Here is a 17,917-nt window from a genome sequence, read left to right on the forward strand (position 1 = left end):
GCTTGCAATACAGATTCGATCCCGATGCGCGCTCCCGTGGGGTCGGTATCGCAAGGCTGGATAGACTGTGCAGGCAAGTCAATCCTGACTATCTAGTGTATTATCTAGTACAAAGTGTAGCCAAAATTGGCACTTAGTCAAAACCGTACATAGTCAAAATCTGTGCTATGTGGGCTCTGGGCGAGTTCAAGGGAAACCGCATAGTCGAAATCGGCCGTAGCAAGGATCTTACCGTGTGTACACACCTTTAATTTATTACCCTGTACAGCAACATTGTTGCAAGAAAGTAAAAATAACAGCACTACTGGAATTAATAAGGAAGATGGGAAACTACCTGGGCCCAAAATATGTTTTTTTAGACGCCTGTTGCTCCAGGATGCCTGCAATTTTGAATATGCGGGGGAAGAACAACCTATAGCCAATCAGCTCATGCAAATGTTCCCAACAGCACAGAGTAATTAAAGAGGTGCGCATGTTAGAGGAGGAAGGGTCCAACCTTTTGAGACAAAGGGATAGTTACAGGCTGGGAATTAAATAGGGTATAGGTCAGCGCTTCAAAACCTCTGTCCTCAAGGCACACTAACAGTCCGGGTTTTAAGGATATTCATGTTTGAGCAAAGATTGTTAAAATAAGAATTTACTTACCGATAATTCTATTTCTCATAGTCCGTAGTGGATGCTGGGACTCCGTCAGGACCATGGGGAATAGCGGGCTCCGCAGGAGACAGGGCACATCTAAAAAAGCTTTTAGGTCACATGGTGCGTACTGGCTCCTCCCCCTATGACCCTCCTCCAAGCCTCAGTTAGGTACTGTGCCCGGACGAGCGTACACAATAAGGAAGGATCTTGAATCCCGGGTAAGACTCATACCAGCCACACCAATCACACCGTACAACTTGTGATCTGAACCCAGTTAACAGTATGATAACACAAACGAAGTAGCCTCTGAACAGATGGCTCACAACAACAGTAATAACCCGATTTTTGTAACAATAACTATGTACAAGCATTGCAGACAATCCGCACTTGGGATGGGCGCCCAGCATCCACTACGGACTATGAGAAATAGAATTATCGGTAAGTAAATTCTTATTTTCTCTAACGTCCTAGTGGATGCTGGGACTCCGTCAGGACCATGGGGATTATACCAAAGCTCCCAAACGGGCGGGAGAGTGCGGATGACTCTGCAGCACCGAATGAGAGAACTCCAGGTCCTCTTTAGCCAGAGTATCAAATTTGTAAAATTTTACAAACGTGTTCTCCCCTGACCACGTAGCTGCTCGGCAAAGTTGTAATGCCAAGACTCCTCGGGCAGCCGCCCAGGATGAGCCCACTTTCCTTGTGGAATGGGCCTTTACAGATTGTGCAAGTTGTTGGGTGCATACAACGTAAACAACGAGTCAGATTTTCTGACTCCAGCTGTCCTTGAAATATATATTTTTAATGCTCTGACAACGTCCAGTAACTTGGAGTCCTCCAAGTCGCTAGTAGCCGCAGGCACCACAATAGGCTGGTTCAAGTGAAATGCCGAAACCACCTTAGGGAGAAATTGAGGACGTGTCCTCAATTCTGCCCTGTCCGAATGGAATATCAGATATGGGCTCTTGTATGACAAAGCTGCCAACTCTGAAACTCTCCTGGCAGAAGCCAGGGCCAACAGCATGGTTACCTTCCATGTAAGGTATTTTAATTCTACCGATTTTAACGGCTCAAACCAATGAGATTTGAGAAAATTTAGAACCACGTTCAAATCCCACGGTGCCACTGGAGGCACTATTGGGGGTTGTATATGTAGTACACCTTTGACAAAAGTTTGTACTTCAGGCACTGACGCCAATTCCTTCTGGAAGAAAATTGATAAGGCCGAAATTTGAACTTTAATAGACCCCAATTTTAGGCCCATAGACAATCCTGCTTGCAGGAAATGTAAGAATCGACCCAATTGAAATTCTTCCGTTGGAGCCTTCTTGGCCTCACACCACGCAACATATTTTCTCCAAATGCGGTGATAATGTTGTGCGGTCACTTCTTTCCTGGCTTTAATTAAAGTAGGAATAACTTCCTCAGGAATGCCCTTCTCTTTTAGAATCCGGCGTTCAACCGCCATGCCGTCAAACGCAGCCGCGGTAAGTCTTGGAACATACAAGGTCCCTGCTGAAGCAGATCCCTTCTTAGAGGTAGAGGCCACGGATCCTCCGTGAGCATCTCTTGAAGTTCCGGATACCAAGTTCTTCTTGGCCAGTCCGGAGCTACCAGTATTGTTCTTACTCCTCTTTTCCGTATAATTCTCAGTACCTTTGGTATGAGAGGCAGAGGAGGGAACACATACACTGACTGGTACACCCACGGTGTTACCAGAGCGTCCACAGCTATTGCCTGAGGGTCTCTTGACCTGGCGCAATACCTGTCCAATTTTTTGTTGAGGCGAGACGCCATCATGTCCACCTTTGGTTTTTCCCAACGGTTCACAATCATGTGGAAAACTTCTGGATGAAGTCCCCACTCTCCCGGGTGAAGGTCGTGTCTGCTGAGGAAATCTGCTTCCCAGTTGTCCACTCCCGGGATGAACACTGCTGACAGTGCTACGACATGATTCTCCGCCCAGCGCAGAATCCTTGCAGCTTCTGCCATTGCACTCCTGCTTCTCGTGCCGCCTTGTCGGTTTACGTGGGCGACTGCCGTGATGTTGTCGGACTGGATCAACACCGGCTGACCCTGAAGCAGCGATTTTGCCAGGCTTAGAGCATTGTAGATCGCTCTTAGCTCCAGTATATTTATGTGAAGAGACGTCTCCAGGTTTGACCACACGCCCTGGAAGTTTCTTCCCTTTGTGACTGCTCCCCAACCTCGTAGGCTGGCATCCGTAGTCACCAGGACCCAGTCCTGTATGCCGAATCTGCGGCCCACTAACAGATGGGCAGTCTGCAACCACCACAGGAGAGACAACCTTGTTCTCGGTGACAGTGTTATCCGCTGATGCATGTGCAGATGCGATCCGGACCATTTGTCCAGCAGATCCCACTGAAATGTTCGTGCATGGAATCTGCCGAATGGAATCGCTTCGTACGAAGCCACCATCTTTCCCAGGACTCTTGTGCATTGATGTACTGACACAGTTCCTGGTTTTAGGAGGTTCTTGACAAGTTCGGATAACTCCCTTGCTTTCTCTTCCGGGAGAAATACCTTTTTCTGAACCGTGTCCAGAATCATGCCCAGGAACAGCAGATGTGTTGTCGGGGTCAATTGAGATTTTGGAAGATTTAGAATCCACCCGTGTTGCTGAAGCACTACTTGTGTTAGCGCTACACCGACTTCCAGCTGTTCTCTGGACTTTGCCCTTATCAGGAGATCGTCCAAGTAAGGGATAATTAATACGCCTTTTCTTCGTAGAAGAACCATCATTTCGGTCATTACCTTGGTAAAGACCCGAGGGGCCGTGGACAACCCAAACGGCAGCGTTTGAAACTGATAATGACAGTCTTGTATCACGAACCTGAGATACCCTTGGTGTGAGGGGTAAATCGGGACATGTAGATAAGCATCTTTTATGTCCAAGGACACCATGAAGTCTCCTTCTTCCAGATTCGCTATCACTGCTCTGAGTGACTCCATCTTGAACTTGAATTTCTTTATGTACAGGTTCAAGGATTGCAGATTTAGAATAGGCCTTACCGAACCGTCCGGTTTCGGTACCACAAATAGTGTGGAATAATACCCCTTTCCCTGTTGTAGGAGGGGTACCTTGACTATCACCTGCTGAGAATACAGCTTGTGAATGGCTTCCAAAACCGACGTCCTTTCTGAGGGAGACGTTGGTAAAGCAGACTTTAGGAACCGGCGAGGGGGAGACCTTTCGAACTCCAGCATGTAACCCTGAGATACTATCTGCAGGACCCACGGGTCCACTTGTGAGTGAACCCATTGATTGCTGAAAATCTTGAGTCGACCCCCCACCGTTCCTGAGTCCGCTTGTAAAGCCCCAGCGTCATGCTGATGGCTTTGTAGAAGCCGGGGCGGGCTTCTGTTCCTGGGCAGGGGCTGCTTGCTGCCCTTTCTTACCCTTTCCTCTGCCTCGCGGCAGATAAGACTGTCCTTTTGGTCGCTTTTTATAGGAGCGAAAGGACTGCGGCTGAAAAGACGGTGTCTTTTTCTGTTGGGAGGGGGTCTGAGGTAAAAAAGTGGATTTGCCGGCAGTTGCCGTGGCCACCAGGTCCGAAAGACCGACCCCAAACAATTCCTCTCCTTTATATGGCAATACTTCCATATGCCTCTTGGAATCCGCATCACCTGACCACTGTCGCGTCCATAAACTTCTTCTGGCAGATATGGACATCGCGCTTACTCTTGATGCTAGAGTACAAACATCCCTCTGAGCATCTCGCATATAAAGGAAAGCATCCTTTAATTGCTCTAGAGTCAATAAAATACTGTCCCTATCCAGGGTATCAATATTTTCAGTCAGAGAATCCAACCACACTACCCCAGCACTGCACATCCAGGCTGAGGCTATTGCCGGTCGCAGTATAACACCAGTATGTGTGTATATACTCTTCAGTGTAGTTTCCAGCCTCCTATCTGCTGGATCCTTGAGGGCGGTCGTATCAGGAGACGGCAACGCCACTTGCTTTGATAAACGTGTGAGCGCCTTATCCACCCTAGGGGGTGTTTCCCAGCGCGCCCTAACCTCTGGTGGGAAAGGGTATAATGCCAATAACTTCTTGGAAATTAGCAGTTTTCTATCGGGGTTAACCCACGCTTCATCACACACGTCATTCAATTCCTCTGATTCTGGAAAAAATACAGGTAGTTTTTTCACCCCCCACATAATACCCCTTTTTGAGGTACCAGCAGTATCAGAGATCTGCAAAGCCTCCTTCATTGCCGTGATCATATAACGTGTGGCCCTATTGGAAAATACGTTTGTTTCTTCACCGTCGACACTAGATTCATCTGTGTCGGTACCCGTGTCGACTGACTGAGGTAAAGGACGTTTTACAGCCCCTGACGGCAGTGGTGCAAGTAGAAAAAATGTCTTCCGGGTACTGTGTGCGCGCGACGAAGGCGCGCGCGCAAAAAAATGGGTGTGGCCAAATGCCACATGGGGCGTGGCCAATGAAAATGGGGGCGTGATACACATATGGGGGAGGGGCAGATACACGTATGACCCCAATAGTGCCAGATACACGTTGCCCCACAGTGCCAGATATACATTGCCCCACAGTGCCAGATACACATTGACTAACAGTGCCAGATACACATTGCCCCACAGTGCCAGATACAGAAATGCCCCCAGAGTGCCAGATATACATTGCCTCGCAGTGTCAGATACACGTTGCCCCACAGTGCCAGATATACATTGCCCCACAGTGCCAGATACACATTGCCCCACAGTGCCAGATACACAAATGCTCCCACTGTGTCAGATATACATTGCCCCCCGTGCCAGATACAGAAATGTCCCTACAGTGCCAGATATGCCCCCAGTGCCAGATATCCCCCAGTGCCAGGTATACATGCCCCCCCAGTGCCAGATATCCCCCAGTGCCAGGTATACATGCCCCCCTGTGCCAGATATCCCCCAGTGCCAGGTATACATGCCCCCCTGTGCCAGATATCCCCCAGTGCCAGGTATATATGCCCCCCAGTGCCAGATATCCCCCAGTGCCAGATAGAAATGCCCCCCCAGTGCCAGATATCCCCCAGTGCCAGATAGAAATGCCCCCCCAGTGCCAGATATCCCCCAGTGCCAGGTATAACATGCCCCCCCCCCTTCCCTGCTCACCGCTGCCGCAGGCCGCTGCCGTCCTGTGTGAGGGAAGGAGAGCGCAGCCTGTGCCTCTCCTTCCCCTCAGTCTCCGGCGGGTGTCTCACAGTTTAATTCAGCGCCGATCCGTGAGCCAATCAGAGCTCGCACCGCGAGCTCTGATTGGCTCACGGATCGGCGCTGAATTAAACTATGACACCCGCCGGAGACTGAGGGGAAGGAGAGGCACAGGCTGCGCTCTCCTTCCCTCACATCAGCGGCGGTGCGAGGAGCGGCGGCCCGTCGGTGTGGGTACGGCGTACCCACGGCTAAATTCTTACGGGTACGCCGTACCCACCCGTACCCGCCCACTTGCACCACTGCCTGACGGTGTCTGAGACGCCTGAACCGGTACTAACTGGTTTGCCGGGCGTCTTATTTCGTCAACTGACTTTTGTAATGTGCTGACATTATCACGTAATTCCATAACTAAAGCCATCCATTCCGGTGTCGACTCCCTAGGGGGTGACATTACCATCATCGGCAATTGCTCTGCCTCCACACCAACATCGTCCTCATACATGTCGACACACACGTACCGACACACAGCAGCCACACAGGGAATGCTCTAATCGAAGACAGGACACCCTAGCCCTTTGGGGAGACAGAGGGAGAGTTTGCCAGCACACACCAAAAGCGCTATAAATGTATATAAACAACCCTAGAAGGTGTTGTTTACTATATATGCGCTCTTAATATATAAATATCGCCAATTTATGCCCCCCTTCTCTTTGTTACCCTGTTTCTGTAGTGCAGTGCAGGGGAGAGACCTGGGAGCCTTCCTCACCAGCGGAGCTGAGCAGGAAAATGGCGCTGAGTGCTGAGGAGAATAAGCTCCGCCCCTTTTTCGGCGGGCTTTCCCCCGGTTTTTAAGAAACTGGCCTGGGTTAAAATACATACATATAGCCTTAATGGCTATATGTGATGTATTTATTTTGCCACTAAAGGTAATTATATTGCTGCCCAGGGCGCCCCCAGCAGCGCCCTGCACCCTCCGTGACTGAGTCAGTGAGCCGTGTGACAACAATGGCGCACAGCTGCCGTGCTGTGCGCTACCTTCAAGAAGACTGAGGAGTCTTCTGCCGCCTGCTTTCCGGACCTCCGTTCTGCCGTCTCTTCAGCGTCTGTAAGGGGGATCGGCGGCGCGGCTCCGGGACGAACCCCAGGCTGACCTGTGTTCCGACTCCCTCTGGAGCTAAGTGTCCAGTAGCCTAAGACTCCAATCCATCCTGCACGCAGGTGAGTTGGAAATCTCTCCCCTAAGTCCCTCGATGCAGTGATCCTGTTGCCAGCAGGAATCACTGAGATTGAAACCTAAAAAAAAACTTTTCTAAACAGCTCTTTAGGAGAGCCACCTAGATTGCACCCTCTCGGACGGGCACAAAAACCTAACTGAGGCTTGGAGGAGGGTCATAGGGGGAGGAGCCAGTACGCACCATGTGACCTAAAAGCTTTTTTAGATGTGCCCTGTCTCCTGCGGAGCCCGCTATTCCCCATGGTCCTGACGGAGTCCCAGCATCCACTAGGACGTTAGAGAAAACAAAATAGCAGAGGTACTATTTAATTCACCTGTGCTAAAGTATGGCTATCCTTAAAACCAGGACTGTTCATATGCCCTGAGGACCAAGGTTGGGAAACACTGATTTAGGATCTCAAAGTCAGTCCTCCTGACACCAAGCAGGTCATGTTTCCAGGTCTCCTCACAGAATCACAAGTGACATAATTAGCTCCACTTGTTGCTCTTTTAAAATGTGTCAGTGAGTAATGAGTACACCTGTGCAGCTGCTGGGTGACCTGGAAAACATGACCTGTTTGGGGGCCTGAGGACAGAATGTGAGAACCACTGACATAGTGGAAGCAGTGAGGTCCTCCTGGAGCACAGGACAGTGATACCATCACATACCTCCCAACATGACCCTCTTCAGGAGGGACAGAATGCTCTGGTTCTGGACTTCCCTCTTACTGTATGATTGCCATCACCTGTGCTGAAACACCTTTCTTATCCATTAACCTGCTCAACACAGGTGCCAGCAATCCTACATTAAGAGGTAAGTCCAGGAGCAGAACATTTTGTCCCTCCTTGAGAGGGTCCTGTTGGGAGGTACGATGCCATCATAACAGCGCATTGGTTCCTAAACCCACTTCTCACGTCACCCGAAGAGTGCATGGCTCAGCACAGATGGTTACATCAAATTGCACATGTACTAACGTCCAACCTTCAGTCGAGGTCGCGGGTCTTTTAGTTTGGGCCAAGCACCAGTTCCCTTGCTGCATTCTCCGGGGCTACGGGGCTATCTGGCGCGGATGTAAGTCACAGGCTGAACATGGTGATTCTGGGTCATTTCCCTAATAACATCATTGGTATCCCAGGCAGCAATCATATAAACTAATATTTATAGGAATGGAGCCAAGAGTTATGGGGAGATGTACTAAGTAGTGATAAAAGTGGAGAAGTGAGCCAGAGGAGAAGTTGCCCATGGCAACCAATCAGCATTGAAGTAACATTTATAATTTGCATACTATAAAATTATACAGAGCAGCTGATTGGTTGCCATGGGTAACTTCTCCACTATGACATCTCCCCTTTAGACACCACACTACAGAATGAACTGCCTGCTGCATCTAGTTTCCCACTTCACTTGATCTAAGGCCTACGTAAGCATATCATGCCTCATCAGCCAATCAGGTCGCTTGTATGCATCTGATTCATAGACGCAAGTGTCCCATTGGCCGATTTGAATGTGCTGTTATTAAATATGTGCTTTGTCAAATGCATATTACAGGTGAATGATTCAGGGGATTCTACAAGACAGGTTCACTGATCACCTACCTCTAACCAGGCATTATATATTCTGTTATCGCACCAATCACAGCCTGCGAAACTCGGGGAAATACCAAAAATAATCTACATTAAAGCCTGGCTGTGGTTGGAATCCTCTTACACTAGTTAACCCCATCACGCTATGAACACTCTTCAGAGTCTGGCTGAGGGGTGCTCAACATTTGACCATCCAGCTGTTGTGGTACTACACATGCCAGCATGCCCTGCCACCGTTTTGCTATTAAGGAATACTAAAACTGTGACAGAGCATGCTGGAATGTGTAGTTCCACAACAGCTGGAAGGCCACAGGTTGAGCACCCCTGGAACTCTGGCCAATAGTAGTATAAGCGACTTATAGGTTTGATAGAACCACCGGTCCGATCCCCCAGTAAAAGGACGGGTTGATGCAATTGTTGTAGCCCCGCTTATTCTTGCTCTTAGATAACTATAGAGGATCCGGGCACACACAGGGGGGGCTACCTGGGCTCAGGCAGGATGACTGCTCATTACTCCCCAAAATTTACCTAGGACAAAGCCAGAAACCATCTCCATCCTTATCTCCACGTGCAGCTCCCACACTCCTAACTACAAAAGCTTGCACTCTAATGCTGTGACAGATGGGACTCCACAGTGTGACTGCAAGTCACAATAAGCGTTTAACAATGGAAGCGTTGCACGCCGGCTTTGTGTCGGACGCTCTTTGCAGCACATGTGCAAGAAAATACAAAACCAGGGACCAGGGTATGGTATCCCAGCTTCAGAACGGTGAGCAGGATTATCAATAAATCAGTCGCCGTCCCCTTATAGCGACACGCCATACTGTGAGACAGGGATTACAGAAGTGTCGTTCCATGTAACACAATGATGCACAACCAAGCATTACATTTCCCGTTACATAAGTATGACAAATAGATGCATATACCCCATCGCTCTCTGGCTCCTGTACCGACTGCGTAACAGGGGCATGTGGTCCCAGGGTTCACTGGGGGGGGATGGATGATAGGATAGCGAGCAGCATAAAATGACACCGGGGACACGGCTGGAAGCTCCCTGTTGCTCTGTCTGGGAGATTAGGCGGCTTCTGGAACGCTGGGATTTAATGCAGTATTGGCCTCCCAGTTAGCACGGTCTCCTAATGCAGCCCCCCTTCCCCCTTCCTCATCCCGCACACCCAGGAGAAGGGGGGCTAGGGGACCACCGACACCCAGTGTTATCAGAGGCAGCCTGGAGCTCAGGGACAAGTTTCTCAGCCTGGATCAGATCAGCGTGGTTACACAGCCCCCTCCCCCCTCCTCAGGGTGCCGGTGGGGGTCATTCAGCCTCTTACCTTGTGGTCGCTGACACTGATGTAGCCCTCCAGGACGTGGCTAGGGGGCCGCTCCCTGGTGCTGGTCTTCCTCACACTGCTGGCGGTGGCTGGCAGCTGGGGGCTCTCCTCCTTCTCGCTGCCCATATTGCTGTACATGATCAGCAGGCTGGTACACATGGTGCTGAGGGCGAGCAGTAATGCCAGCCCATGGCGCTGTATAGAGAGGGAGCACAGTCAGCGTGGCACAACACATTGCTGCCACAGGCTACACTACACATGGGCGAGGGGGGTCCCTCCTGGTACTCGCAGCTCTCACCCACCACACTTTATTGCAAAGCCCCCCCTTCCCCCTAAATAACCATGCTAGTATAGAGAACCCTGCAGCGTGCCAGCTGCCCTGCTTAATGCCCCCCGCCCCCCCCCCCCCCCCTCCGGTGAGCATCTGCCCTACCTGCCCAGTGTGGCAGGATGAAGCTTACCCGCTGGGAGGATGGGGCATCAGGAGCCATGCCAGCCTCCCATCGCCTAAGTTTTCAAGTGAGACTTAACTTGCACCCCTATATAGATTCTCCATGCCAGGCTAGGAGGACACACAGCCGATGTGGAACCACAAGTACCAGCATGCCAAGACAGGGCTTTTGGGCATGCTGGCACATGTAGTCCCACAACAGATGGCCAGGCAGATTGCCTTACGCTGCCCTATGCCCCACCTTACCTAAGAAGGCACCAGGACCCCACCTCCCCCCACCCCTTCCCTTGCACCCATGAAACATGATAAAGGTGTTTGGGGAAGTTTTGGGCAATAAAAGGTGCAGAACCCCCCCCCCCCCCCCCCCCCATAATCAGCAATACACAATGCATGGCAATGGCCGGACTTACTCTCAGTGTCCTCATCTTGTGCCTCTCACCAGGGCAGATCCCCAGCTAGGTGTCTGATGCTTCCATGGTAGGGGAGGCTGGCAGAGGCTGGGCAGGGGGTGCAGGCAGCCTCCCCAGCCTCAGCTGCTGCTGCTGCAGAGATTACAGGCAGATTTAAACTGGACCCTGTTCTCTGTCTCCTCCACACACACTGCTGGGCGCCCGCCGGGTCCTAGAGCCGCCTGCTTCCCCCTTCATGCAGAATGCAAGGAGGAGACGTGCAGCGGGGGATGTGTCTGCAGGCAGCAGGCTGCCAGGGCATGCTGAGACTTGTATTCCTCCCCAGCTGCTGCTGCCTGCCCGTGATACAGACCTGCCTGCTGGTAGCAGTGGCACTGCAAGGGTTAACTCCTGCTATAGATTTCATACATTAATTCTTTACTGGTAATTGATGGAGTCTTTCCGGCTGGTTAGGAAATGCATCTGCAGATACGACTAATAATATCATGTAATGTTGTGTGCAAAGCCCCCCAGCTCATTCCAGGGCCAGTCTCTATTATTACTATTACATGGCATGGGCACCAATATCTGATGGGTTTTATCTGAGGGCTGTATAACAGTATTATTATTATTATTATTATTATTATTATTATTATTACTACTAGTAGCATTATTATTAATTTTATTTATTATTATTATATTATTATTATTATTATTATTATTATTATATTTTATTATATTTATTATTATTATTATAATTATATTTATTATTATTATTATTATTAATTATTATTATTATTATTGTTGTTATTATTATTATTATTATTATTACTAGTAGTATTATTATTAATTCTATTTTTTATTATTATTATTATTATATTTTTATTATTATTATTATTTATTATTAGTAGTAGTAGTAGTATTTATTATTTCATTATGTATTATTATTGGTATTATGATCATTACTAGTAGTATTATTATTCTATTTATTATTATTATTATTATTATTATTATTTTATTTATTATTGGTATTAGTAGTAGTTTTAAATGTATTATTATTATTAGTAGTAGTAGTAGTATTAATATTATTATTATTATTATTATTACTGTTGCCATGCAGTATGGTTATATTTGATAATACTGTGCGAGGTAGGACAGGTAGATATCAATATGAGCTATATCACAACTTGTATGACCACAGACCTGATCGCTGCTCTGTGTTTTCGCACAGCGGGCGATTATCGAGAGACTGCGCATGAGTATGCACCGCAATGCGCACGCGTGTCGGCAAACAACAACAGTCATCGCCGGTCAGCGACAGGCTGGTGCTAAAATTCTAATCGTACAGCCATTCGCATGCTGATTGACAGGAAGAGGCCGTTCGTGGGTGGTAACTGGCCGTTTCCTGGGCGTGTCAGGGAAAACGCAGGCGCGCCCAAGCGTTATCAGGGAGGGTGTGTGACGTCGGCTCCAGCCCCAATCAGCCCGTTCTCATCACACTGTAGGAGTAAGTCCTGGGCTGCGCACACACTGCACACACATGTAACCATCCACTTGTGAGTGAGGTGCAAACAGATTTCAGCTGTCCGCTGACTGAGGTTTTTTTTAGCAGCTTGGCGTACACATGCGATCGCACACTTGAACGGCGAATATACACTCCCCTTGGGCGGCGACTATCTGAACACAGCACAACAAATGTAGCAGCCCAGCAATCAGATCTGAATCACCCCCTCAGTCTTTAAGGCACCCTAACAGTCCAAGTTTTAAGGATATCCATGGTTTAGCACAGGTGACAAGCATTTTTATTTATAACCATCTGTGCTCAACCCTGGATATCCTTAAAACTTGGACTGTAAAGTCAAATACACCCTTAGACAATGGGGGTAATTCTGAGTTGATCGCAGCAGGAATTTTGTTAGCAGTTGGGCAAAACCATGTGCACTGCAGGGGGGGCAGATATAACATGTGCAGAGAGAGTTAGATTTGGGTGGGGTGTGTTCAATCTGCAATCTAAATTGCAGTGTAAAAATAAAGCAGCCAGTATTTACCCTGCACAGAAACAAATAACCCACCCAAATCTATCTATCTCTGCACATGTTACATCTGCCTCCCCTGCAGTGCACATGGTTTTGCCCAACTGCTAACAAAGGCCCTCATTCCGAGTTGTTCGCTCGGTATTTTTCATCGCATCGCAGTGAAAAACCGCTTAGTACGCATGCGCAATGTTCGCACTGCGACTGCGCCAAGTAACTTTACTATGAAGATAGTATTTTTACTCACGGCTTTTTCTTCGCTCCGGCGATCGTAATGTGATTGACAGGAAATGGGTGTTACTGGGCGGAAACACGGCGTTTCAGGGGCGTGTGGCTGAAAACGCTACCGTTTCCGGAAAAAACGCAGGAGTGGCCGGGGAAACGGTGGGAGTGCCTGGGCGAACGCTGGGTGTGTTTGTGACGTCAACCAGGAACGACAAGCACTGAAATGATCGCACAGGCAGAGTAAGTCTGGAGCTACTCTGAAACTGCTAAGTAGTTAGTAATCGCAATATTGCGAATACATCGGTCGCAATTTTAAGAAGCTAAGATTCACTCCCAGTAGGCGGCGGCTTAGCGTGTGTAACTCTGCTAAATTCGCCTTGCGACCGATCAACTCGGAATGAGGGCCTAAATTCCTGCTGCGATCAACTCAGAATTACCCCCCATATCGGTCATTTCTGGACGAATCGGAACAACATATCGTTCAGTGTGTATGCCCGATATGCGGGTGCACGTGGTCGCTAGCAACATCACCCGGTCAGCCCTGCTACACGGCCAACTGGGCAATAAAGCTAGCGACATGGTGTATGCTAATGGAGGACGGAACAGTGATTGTTCCGTCCTTCATTAGATCGTTCTGATGAGTACCGCGGTAACGATATGTCGGCCCATCGGCCGCCATATCGTCCTGGTTCACATCATCTCAGTGTGTACCCAGATTTAGGGGACCTAGCGGACTGAGCTTGAGAGCCACTGCCATAGACTTGTGATCTGGGGTTGATCCAACTGCAGACAATGCCCATGATTGCATCCACAGACGCAACTGCATCAGAGCCCCCTAGTGGCCAATACATCTTTAAAAACTTTAAAGTTCTGCAATTTACCAACATGGGAACTCTGGGGCTAATTCAGACCTGATCGCACGCTAGGGGGTAAATTTACTAAGATGGGAGTTCTACTTAAGATGGGATGTTGCCTATAGCAACTAATCAGATTCCAGGTATTATCTTCTAGAAGGTGCCAGATAAATGAGAAGTAGAATCTGATTGGTTGCTATGGGCAACATTCCATCTTAAATAGAACCCCCATCTTAGTAAATTTACCCCTAGGTTTTTTCGCTGCGCTGCGATCAGGTCAGAACTGCGCATGCGTAAGCACCGCAATGCGCAGGCGCGTCGTACGGGTACAAAGGGGATCATTGCTGTGCGGTGGATTTAACGAAGAATCCATTCGCACAGCCGATCGCAAGGAGATTGACAGGAAGAGGGCGTTTGTGGTGGCAACTGACTGTATTCTGGGAGTGTTTGGGAAAATGCAGGCATATCCAGACGTTTGCAGGGCGTCAATTCCGGCCCTGGACAGGCTGAAGTGATCGCAGCGGCTGAGTAAGTTCTGGGCAACTCAGAAACTGCACAAAAGTTTTTTGTACCGCTCGGCTGCACATGCGTTCGCATCCTTGCAAAGCGAAAAATACACTCCCCTATAGGTGGCGACTATCTGATCGCAGCGCTGCAAAAAATAGCGAGCGATCAGGTCTGAATTATCCCCTTTGTTCAGTAACTGTCGCTCTGAAAATCAGATATTTTATTTTTGGGGAGCGGAATGCTTTTGTATTTACAGCCTTTGTTGAGCCGTGATACATATCTCTGCACATTAACGCTTGTCCCTCCAGCTTTCTCCTATCCTACTAAGAACATTGTCCCTTTCCTGTCTGCTCATCATTCTCAGCCCAGACGCGGGGTCTTCCCTCTCCTAATATGTCACTGACGCCAGAACTCCACCGAACACTCGGGTGATGTCTCCTCCTGCGCCTGATGCAGCACCTTGGCTGTTGGCAGCTTGCACAAATAATAATGGAAGTGTTTTTTGCTACTGAATTATGTGTGTAAGGACTGCCTATGTCAGGGGTTCTCAGGTCCAGCCGTCAATTACCAGCAACAGGTCGTGATTTGTGATGTCTTTAATCCTGCCCAGGTGACTTACTCTATGTTGCTGGGTCAGTGAGCTCCTTTGAACATAACCTGGGAACGTCCTTTCAGATCGCCACTTATCCAGCTCAGACCCTGATCAAGGACCACCCATTCACGCCGACACATGACCTGGATTTTTTCCGGGTCCTTGGCTTGGTGTGAGAGGGGTATCAGCACAGGATGAAATCATGTTTATTATCCCGGATCAGCCCTGGGATTTCTGTGTGCAAGGGGCAGAATAGTTTTGTATGCATCTTGATCAGAAAAGGATTGCTGCCATTTATTGCAATCTAAAGCGGCAGCTAGTCAACAGCCAAACTCATAGGTTATAGGGAAGATTTGTGGTCAAGGTTCCGGTTTGCTGTGATATCACCTTGGTAGCTGTAATTTCTTCAGGTCTCTGGCACAGGAGGAACTGCTGCAGAAATACAGGGGTCACCCTCCAGCTTTCCATACACAATGCAATGTCCAGCAGGGAACATATACGGAGTGGGAGAAATAAAGCACTAACCATGTGGGTCCTGAGAACGCGGGCAACGAAGCAGAAGCTGGCCAGAACTCCTTTAACCTGATTTTAAACGATAAAAATGAGCACAATAGAAGCTTCGGCTTCTTATGTAAATCTGACTAACACTTTAACCTCTCACTAATGTGATGCCTTGGGGAGGTTGGCCTGTGCTGACTTGGGGGGTCCCATGCCCTGGGCTTGTACCTTAGTGTTAGGGACCCACCCGATGAGGTCACCTGGTCGCAGTTGGTGGGCCCATATATTTTTGGCCAAACATTGGGCTAAGCACCTCAATTTTGCACTGTTAGATTGCAGAGTTTATTATAATTATTCTGATGAGCAGTGCTTAGTACTATAGAGTGCATCTGCATTTTCTTTTTTTGTTGTTGGAACTACAAGTTTCAGCATAATTTCAACTCCTATTATGTTTGGAATTAGGGCGTGAGAATAAGCCCCGACCGCTGCACATACATCGATTCAGGCTCATTCGCGCGCAGATGTACAAATATTGCACATCAAAGTAATGTAGTTTTGTCGCTTCCAGTGGCGTGCCGAGAGGGGCTGTTTAACACGACTGAAGTCCCAGTGCATGAGGACCCATCTGTAATGTCCTTAAAGTGACATCCACCTGAGATAAATAAAATATCATCATACCATCATAAATGCAACACAAATCTGTTACCTCTGGAAGCTACAGGTCTGTTCTCTGTTATTGCTCCGCTGCTCCTGTCTTTGTATGCATCGCTACAGCTCATACAACCAGCGCCGTTGTCTATATGCTCACATCCATCGTGTGCTGCACAGGGGTTCTCAACTCCAGTCCTCAAGTGTCCCCAACAGGTCATGCTTTCAGGATTTCTGTCTGTGGAAGCTGTGTACGATTAAAGAAATTCAGAAAACATGACCTGTTGGCAATATTTGAAGAGTGGAGTCGAGAAGCACTGCTGAACTGCAACCCACAGTTTCCGACAACCCTACCGAGACTCTCGCCCCATTCCGAAGTCTTACAACATATTGCCGATCTCTATTTACGCCGCGTTTGCCAAACGGTTCTCAGATTTGCATTTATTCAGGAGAATATGGCTTAAATCCTAGACATCGTTTGCAGGCGCGATCATATCACCAACATCTCATTGGGAGGCTGAACGTCAGCACTAAAAAGCCTCGTAAAATGTTTGTTAAAATCTTTGGCTTTCGCAGAAAGCATTTATTCCAATCCATTTGAAATGGTTTAAAATTGTTATTTGTTTTAGAAAAAAATATATAAAAAGGCGCTTTGTAAGCCAGGCACAGACGGCGAGAGAAATATCCTCACATAGAATGTTAGCGGGATACACCCGCCGTGTGCACGACATTCTAAACCTGAGGTTGCACTCAGTATAGCAAATATAAAATGCCTTTATTATTCCCCGGCCGTAGCCGTGTCTCACCTGAGGCTACCTTCTATCCCCCCGATGTGCCCACAGGTGGCTCTAGCCGTGTTTATTTGGGTTTTATTATGTTTGTCGTTATTACGACCCTTCATTTATAAAGCACCAACATACGATGTAGCGATGTACAGTCATAATACATATAAATAAAATGAAACAGATAGTACGGAGTGCAGTTGCTTATATTATTAGTGACTAAGATAATGATTGTATAGCAACCAGATGAAATTCTAAACATAAGCCAAAATCTCACATAAGCCAAAATCGTAAGCACACATAGTCCATATCTCAAGAAAAGTTAGTCAAAATCTGTCCTATCTGGGCTCCGGGGAGTTCAAGGGAAATCGCAAGTAAAAATCGAACATAGCAAGGATCTCACCGTGTGTACACACCCTTTGGCTGGGTACACACTTGACGATATGCACCAGCGGATCAGACGACATATCTATCGTTCACATCGTCCAGTGTGTATGCACTACATCGTTAGCCATGCGCGCTCCTGCAGGTCGTTATCTAACCCAATGGGCCTAATTCAGACCTGATCACAGCAGCAAATTTGTTAGCAGTTGGGCAAAACCATGGGGGTCATTCCGAGTTGATCGTAGCTGTGCTAAATTTAGCACAGCTACGATCATGTTCACTGACATGTGGGGGATGCCCAGCACAGGGCTAGCCCGCCCCGCATTTTAGTCCCCCCCCCTCCCCCCCCCCCTGCAGAAATACAAACGCATCGCACAGTGGTGGTGCCTTTGTATGTGAGGAGTAACTCCCCCGGCCAGCGCAGTTCCTGTGGCTGGCCGGAAATTGTTCGTCGCACCAGCTGGCCGCAGCGGCTGTGTGAGACGTCACGGAGCTGCTGCAGCCCGCCCCCCCCAACGGTCCGGCCACGCCTGAGTTGGCCGGACCACTCCCCCTAAATGGCGGCTTGACGCCGCCGTTCAGCCCCCTCTCACCTAGCGACC

At 48.5% G+C, this 17,917-nt stretch overlaps 1 protein-coding gene across 1 annotated transcript in view; it reads right to left on the minus strand.

The window, feature by feature from the left end:
* ST6GALNAC5 (ST6 N-acetylgalactosaminide alpha-2,6-sialyltransferase 5) overlaps nucleotides 1-11,041 on the minus strand; it is a 253,028-nt gene extending 241,987 nt beyond the window's left edge. Inside the window, exons 1-2 of the mRNA XM_063939047.1 lie at nucleotides 10,814-11,041; nucleotides 9,953-10,147 (exon numbers count right to left, since the gene is read on the minus strand). Coding sequence (XP_063795117.1) covers nucleotides 9,953-10,147; nucleotides 10,814-10,828 — 210 coding nt within the window. The 5' untranslated portion in view covers nucleotides 10,829-11,041. The remainder of the gene's footprint in view (nucleotides 1-9,952; nucleotides 10,148-10,813) is intronic.
* Nucleotides 11,042-17,917: the final 6,876 nt, after the last annotated feature.

Source organism: Pseudophryne corroboree, chromosome 9, assembly GCF_028390025.1.
Source record: "Pseudophryne corroboree isolate aPseCor3 chromosome 9, aPseCor3.hap2, whole genome shotgun sequence".
In the NCBI taxonomy this organism is placed as follows: domain Eukaryota; kingdom Metazoa; phylum Chordata; class Amphibia; order Anura; family Myobatrachidae; genus Pseudophryne; species Pseudophryne corroboree.